We start from the raw sequence: 7,761 nt of genomic DNA on the forward strand, positions 1-7,761 counted from the left end.
AAGCAACCCCCCCCCCCCCCCCCCCCCCAAACAAGTAATAATCCATCTAGCCGATTTTTAATTGGTTTAAAATTAAAATAAAGAAGTCAAATGGCTGAGTTATTTTGGGCACGAAAATGCCACGGTTGGTATATTCTCTACTATTTTCGCGAGATTTTGCATTGGTCCGCATACGAATGAGAATACTGATTATGATTATTATTATTACAGTAATAAAACCAAAATTATATATTTTTATGCTATATACATGCATATATACATACATACATACATGTGTGTGTGTGTGTGTGTGTGTGTGTGTGTGATGCAATAATTTATTTAATAATTATCTTGATATAGTGTATTGTTGCAATGTAATTTATATGTGTGTGTGTGTGTGATGCAATAATTTATTTAATAATTATCTTGATATAGTGTATTGCTGCAATGTAATTTGTAAGTATGGTACAGAAGTAACTATATTGTGCCACCAAGGTCATGGTGTAGTGGATCAAGTGTGGGTTGAGTTCTAGGGGGTGCATGAGTTCAATCCCTACGTCTCGCCCATTCCCTTAGGCACATTACAAATCTATTCGCGTCCCACAAATAACAATATTGTGGCCTCTTTTTTCATGCCTTAGAAATTTCTAAGGTAAAACCAAATTTTGCATAGCAACATGTAACTGGATAAAAAAAATAAAAGTCTCTCCATTGCTCACAACACTCCCTTTGGAAGCCATAAAAAGCCTTTTTTAATGCAGGTTTTTCAACACATCATCTCTGAGTCTCTAAAACTGATATTAGTTCTGCAAATTTGTCTCTTAGATTTTGGCAAGCCTTTTCCTCCCATTATAAAACTAAAACTCACATTAAATTCTAAAACTTCACAAAAATAAGCCTAATATCATTAAATTAAGATAATAGTTTTAAATGAATATGACAATTAGATGATGTAGTTGGCATCATTTAGCTTCTAGAACCAAAGAAGAAGCCTTATATGCTGAAAAGATATTCAGGAACTTGACAATTAGATGATGTAGTTAGCATCAAGAGGGAGATGGATGCATCATCATAAAATAGGCATATTCATAGGGCAGGCATGTGCATGGTTGATTGGATTTGTGGGGTGGCAGCCAGTCAAACCTTAGGATGTGAGAGACTTTCCCAATGCAGAATCCCTGATCTTATCAAGAGGAAGGAAAGGCTGACCAAATGATTTCTTAAGTAATCTCACCACACAAGAAAGCATATAAATAGGAGGGGCCTGAGGGCCTGAAAGATGGCCTCAATATATTAACCTCAGTCCTCCCAAGAGCCACACTGTTAATGCTGCTTACTCAGGCAGCTGATCTAATCTAGTTTTAACCCCTGCTATATGCAGCAGCTAATTGCCCACACCATTGATCTCTGAATATACCGCCTTAGTCTGATCTTCATCCCTCATACACTTAACCGCTGCATTGCTAGACTCTGATTTTCAATCATCTCTTCAATCAATCAAGGAGCAGATTAGCAGCAATCCTGTGTTTCATATCACTCTTTCAATCATTTTAGAGGGAGATCTGCAGACATCCAGTGTATTTTAGTCATCTTTTCAATCAGTTGAGAGGGGGATTAGCAGATATTATCATCATCCAGAGAAAAAAAAAATCATCAGAGCTTTGCGTGTAAGACTCAGTGATATCAGAGATGACGGGAGGAGAAATGAGGTACCTAGTGATAATCCTTGTAGGGTTGATTATGATGATGATTATGTTAATGGAGGGGATTAAAGGGGACGATGAGATGGATGCCTGGATAGATAAGATTGGAAAGACGACCAGCAGCTACGATTTGCAGCCCAGGAAGTACAACTACAAGGACCTCCATCTCCACCATCGCCAGCAGCACAAGAAGAGCCATAGTGGACGCAGAGCCATGGAGGATGATGCTGGTGCAGGCCCCTTGCATCAGTCTAATTACGATACGATGCTGCCCTCTGCAGCTGCTGCCATGAAACCCACACAAATTGTGGTTGCCCAGGATGGATCTGGCAACTTCAGAACTGTCCAGGCTGCTGTCAATAGCATCCCTAAGTCTAACTCCCAAAGAGTCATCATCTACATCAAGCCTGGTATCTACAGGTGAGCTCCCTAACCCATAATTATCATCACTATGTGTATATGCATGCTCATCTACTTTGCTCAACATCATCATGTATCACCTGTGTTGTGTGATGCATGCTCGTCTACTTTGCTCAACATCATCATGTATCACCTATGTTGTGTGATCACTCTGCAGACATGATCATCTTCTTCGCTCTACATCATCCATGTATCACTATGTATCACACAAAATGACCATGATGTGATCTAGTCTAATCTTTGGTGAGTTCATCATCTATCTCAAGCCCTGTACACAAGAGATCCATGCCTACAATCATCACAATGTATACATGATCATCTACTGTGCTCAACATCATCATGTCTCACTATATATCACACACATGGTCCCATACTTTGCACACATCATAATCGCTAGTCCAGTCTAAGGTGAGGCCATAATCTACATAAAACCAGCTATCTACAAGTGAAATCCTTGACTATAAGCATGATCATTTGCTTTGATCAACATCATCATGCATGCATTATGTACCACACAACCTAATTATTTGCTTTGCCCAACATTATCATATTAATGTGTAGTCCACTCTTTGGTGAGGCCATCGTCTACATCAAGCCTAGTAACTACATGTGAGATCTTTGACTATAATCATCACTATGTGTATACAATCTTCTACTTTTCTTGACATCATATTCATCTATCCCTATGTATCACATAACATGGTTATTTCCTTTGACGAACATCATAATTTCTAATCCAATCTTTGGTGAGGCCATCAGCCACATCAAGCCTAGTATCTATGGTAGCTATACTTATCAGTATGTATTAGACACAACATGATTATCTACTTTGTTGAACCTCATAGGTTCTATCCTTTATCTTTGGTGAAGTCAAATCTCTAATTCAAGAATCTTTGTCCAATCACCCTTTAAACCTCCATCGTGCACACCTTTCAAATCCCCAAACCACCCACTTAACACAACATTGTCACCACCATCATGATTATGATCATTCTCAGCTGAGTCAAACCGTTCACATTATTATCATCATTGCCATCATAACATCAACCATATCATCATCTTTGTCATATTGTCATTATTTTCAACATCCTCGTACAGTAGGCCACTCATATCAACACCATCACACATACTTCTCCATCCTAAACAACATTACCTTAATCCTCGTCTAGTCCATAAACCCTTCAACACATTAACTTAACCGGACATGAGCATCAACCATACCCTTACCATCATCTTTGTCATTTTTTTCATTATCATCACATCATCGTACAACATGTGAATAGTGGACACTAATATCAATATTATCACACACCTACATCATCAGACAATATGTGGACACTCATATCATCATTAATAAACAAGCCTGGATTTTTGACAACATTAGCATGACCCTTGTTTAGTAGTACATCCCCATTCACACTTTGATGCCTTAGCTTAACCAAAGCATTCTTCTCATTTCAATCACATTGGCTTGTTAGACAATTTCTTCCATTGTGCATATGAGTGACTTAGTTGGTTTCTAATTAAGTGCTTGATCAACTAATTACTTCATTCCATGTATCTACGAAACCTTTTTAACCTCATACTTCAATATTCCTCTTTATCAAAAGGTTTGGAAGTTACTTGTAGAAGATATTGATTTCTCTATATGTTTACAGGCAACCTTAGACTTGTTAAATGGACCCAAATTTAACATTTACTTATTACTAACATGCTCTCCATGTGGATGCAAATGCTCATGGTATCACTTTTTAATGTCTAAGAATAAGGCAAGATTTTTGGTAAAACATATGTGGCTAAGTTAGATGCACAAGATTTGTGCACATATGAGTGATTGTATTGTCACAATCCATATGCAAACATGCACAAATTATTACGGCTTTGAGGACTTCATTACATTGTTGAAATTAATAGAAATGACCAACCATTAGTATGTGTATGCATGCACACATATCTATACACCAAAATAACGAGGAATGTGGCTAACCACTCTCACATGTGCATGTGCATCACATAAGTGCATGTGATGCACATGCATGTGCATATGTACACTTACACACCTATGGACTCTCACATATGTGCAAGCTATTCATATGCACCAAGTAATAAAGATCATGCTAAGGTAGCCTATATGGCTCTCAAGTCCCCATTAAGGCTAACCATTATAGGGAAATTGTACAAAATTTTCAAGCCAATCATACGTTCTTCAATACTATGACATTGTTTTAAGACTTGATGGGGACATAGTTGAAGGACCCATAATCAAAGTGAGAGTTTGAGAGATCTTTTTCACACTACAAGTGCTTGGTTGATGTGGCTTGCTTTTTGTTGAAACTTCTATAGAGAGAAAGTGAAAGTGGGCATCACATGCATGTGCATACGTACACTTACACACCTATGGACTCTCACATATGTGCAAGCTATTCATATGCGTCGTAACAAAGATCATGTTAAGGGAGCATATATGCCTCTCAAGTCCCTAGCAGTAAGGCTAACTATTATAGGGAAAATGTACAAAATTTTCAAGCCAATCATATGCTCTTCAATACTATATTGACATTGTTTTTAGACTTGGTGGGGACATAGCTGAAGGACCCATAGTCAAAGTGAGAGTCCAAAAAGCGATCTATAGTTATCCTACATGTGCTTGGCTAATGTGGGTTACTTTTTGTTGAAACTTCTATAGAGAAAAAGTGAAAGTGGATGCCTCATGGATCACCTTTCAAGGAGCGGGTCCAAGACTCACGGAAATCCAGTGGGGTGATATGGCCTCAACCAAAGGACCTGATGGCAAGCAATTAGGCACATTCCGCTCTGCAAGTGTTGCAATTAATGGTGATCACTTCACTGCAAAAGATATCTCTTTTCGGGTAAGTAATACAGGTTTTTGGACTCTTAGTAAATCCTTACTCTATTTGACATGCAATTAGCACTACCAATCTTTCTCAACAGCTATTGTAGAAATATTTAAACCATTGTGGCTTTTTGTTTGAAGAACACTGCCCCTCCTCCTCCTGGTGGTGCGGTAGGAAGACAAGCTGTGGCACTACGTATAAGTGGTGATTTTGGTGCCTTCTTCAATGTGAACTTTTATGGAGCACAAGATACACTCTATGACCATCAAGGGCGACACTATTTTTACCGTTGTTATATAGAAGGATCTATAGATTTTATATTTGGAAATGGGCGTTCATTCTATTATGTAAGTGCCATAATCAACTCTTGCATCATCAGCATGTGATTGTTATCATGTAAAGCACGATTTCATGAAGTAATATAATTGCACTCTTGTTACAAGTTAAACTAAGCTTCTTGTGTATACTCTCAAACCATGAAATTGGTTAATTTCCATCACTCACTATGAAAACTAACTAGTATGTTTTACCTTATCATTTCCCTTTAAGTATGTGCTTATTAAAAATCAACATTATTATAATTTGAATATTCTTATTAATTGCATGCATACATTATCCTATTAGTATATATAAAACCATATGCATTACAACATGCAAATGCCTAGTTTGACTCATGTAGCTAAATAAAATGAACTATTTTGAGTCTTTTTGTATAGAGAATTATTTTATAAATGTGGAATTTTTGCACTTTTTTAATCATAGCTTAAGATTTTCTTGCATCTAATATCATATGATGAAAGCCTTTCTTTTAATTATGCTCTTTAACCCTTAAAAAGGTCAACTTCTTTGTTGAATCGAGTAACCTTTTTCCAAGTTTTGACTAACATGTTTTTTAAATGTCTCATTAACAACTACAATGGTTTTTTATTGTTGTTTCAGCAATGCCGCCTTCACTCTATAGCAAGTCCAAATGGTTCTTTGACAGCACAAAATAGAGAAAGCAACTCTGAGGCAACTGGTTTTTCTTTTGTGAAGTGTGTGGTAACAGGATCAGGGTCCATATATTTGGGCCGTGCATGGGGCCCCTTTTCTCGTGTTGTATACTCCTTCACCTACTTTGATAATATCATTCTCCCTGAAGGTTGGTTTGATTGGGGCGATTCAAGCAGGCAAAAGTAAGAAACCTACCCCTAGTTCACAATACCTATGTATTTCTCATAGTGTGAGTGAAAACTAATGAAAGGGTTAAATTAACCAAAATAAAATATAATAACTATATTTCTAAGAGCAAAAGAGGAAATTGTAGCAATCTCATTCTTTGTCTAAATAATTAACAAAACATGCTTGAGCAAAACCCTTGAAAGTCTACACAAGTATGTTCCAAAAACCTTACAATCTTTTACCACATGACAAATCGAATACTACCAAGAAAGATTGATCTCTATTAGCTCTAACGATTGTGCCTAAATAAGGTGCATATGTTGCCTACATTTTACATTTATGACTGGACCAAATACAACAACAAATTTAAGGCAAACATAACTATTACTTCAATAATTTTTCACAATAGGCTCACAACAAGCGAGTCCAAATCAAGCTAAGGTGGAAACTTTAAAACTACCAATGTCCACATGAGTTATATGGAAGGTGTGAGAAATATAGTATTCACAATTAAGAAAACCACAAAAAACCAACCTACTATTTTGAAGATAAAATGAGAGAATGTTATCCATAATATTGATTTTTTCAATGTATCAAAATGTATCTCTATAATCTAACAAAGGCAACATAAACTAGGAAACTTTTTTGAAATGTAGATAGATCTTGGCTAGAAGTGTAAGATAAAATGGAAAGTCTTTTCCCTTATAGGGTTTGATTTCAACTTGATACATAATAAGAAAATGAAGGGCCTTCTAAATTTAGCCACATTTTTAAGACCATTAAGAGTGAGGGTGCAAAAAATGTGGGCAATGTCTAGAAGCATCTTAACATGGTATGGCAATGTTGATAACTTAAACAAACATGTGTAATGTTTTGAAGCATGATCAAGTAGTGCAAATAACTTAACTGTAGCATGATTTAGTTTGACCAAATGAAGAGATTTGAAACAATTAATATCAAAATTTCTAGCTAAGTTGAAAGTTAATTGTACTTCTTCTAAAGTGCTTGTGCTATGAGTGTGTGTAGGACCGTTTTCTATGCAGAGTACAAGTGTTTTGGACCAGGTGCCAATAGAAAGGGACGTGTTCCATGGTCAAGAGTTCTTACTACTCAACAAGCTCAATATTTTATTCACACTGGATTCATTAATGGTGAGTCTTGGTTGAATCAAACCTAGACATATTCTGGGAATCGTATGATTCTCAAAAAGGTTATTGTGTGGGTCCATACATTTGATTTCGCAACTACAATAAGAATTATTATTGTATGAAATATGCATTATGTATCCTTGGGAGCCCATTGGCTTGGGAAAAGTGATAATATTTACATATTCTTTTTCATTGTAAGAGCTATTTGTGCAAACATGATCTCTTAGATGTTTGTGTTAAGCTTTTACAATATGCTTTGAAATGGAAATTGGAGTTCTTTTTTTTTCTCTTAGCATTGTGATTAATGTTCTTTTATGACCATAGAATCAATGGACTACAACTTAGTCTAGGTCGTCCTAATTAAGGAGGCGATGAATTTTAGAGTAAGATCAAGCTAAGAGTTCAAGTTGAAGTCATTGATACATCTTAATTGAAGATTAAGTGAAGTGTAACATTTTGAAGGTGAAAAATGACAATGAACCTTGCCTAATATCA

At 36.3% G+C, this 7,761-nt stretch overlaps 1 protein-coding gene across 1 annotated transcript; it reads left to right on the forward strand.

Moving 5' to 3' along the window:
• The first annotated feature begins 1,279 nt into the window (after positions 1-1,279).
• Positions 1,280-7,464, forward strand: LOC148016358 (putative pectinesterase 53). The gene is made up of 5 exons (XM_087664005.1): positions 1,280-2,102; positions 4,789-4,972; positions 5,098-5,304; positions 5,897-6,132; positions 7,145-7,464. Exons 1-5 carry the CDS (start codon positions 1,669-1,671, stop codon positions 7,293-7,295), a joined length of 1,212 nt encoding a protein of 403 aa, XP_087520131.1. The 5' UTR covers positions 1,280-1,668; the 3' UTR covers positions 7,296-7,464.
• Positions 7,465-7,761: the final 297 nt, after the last annotated feature.

Source organism: Lygodium microphyllum, chromosome 23, assembly GCF_053477565.2.
Source record: "Lygodium microphyllum isolate KBCC chromosome 23, Lygodium_microphyllum_v1.1.10, whole genome shotgun sequence".
NCBI lineage: Eukaryota > Viridiplantae > Streptophyta > Polypodiopsida > Schizaeales > Lygodiaceae > Lygodium > Lygodium microphyllum.

What these genes read in the sequence shown, in the direction of transcription:
- LOC148016358 (XM_087664005.1), top strand. Translation starts at nt 1,669, where the DNA reads ATGACGGGAGGAGAAATGAGGTACCTAGTGATAATCCTTGTAGGGTTG. An exon ending in ATCAAGCCTGGTATCTACAG is followed by an intron (nt 2,103 to 4,788) that starts GTGAGCTCCCTA and finishes AAACTTCTATAG; the next exon opens with AGAAAAAGTGAAAGTGGATG. An exon ending in GGCGATTCAAGCAGGCAAAA is followed by an intron (nt 6,133 to 7,144) that starts GTAAGAAACCTA and finishes GAGTGTGTGTAG; the next exon opens with GACCGTTTTCTATGCAGAGT.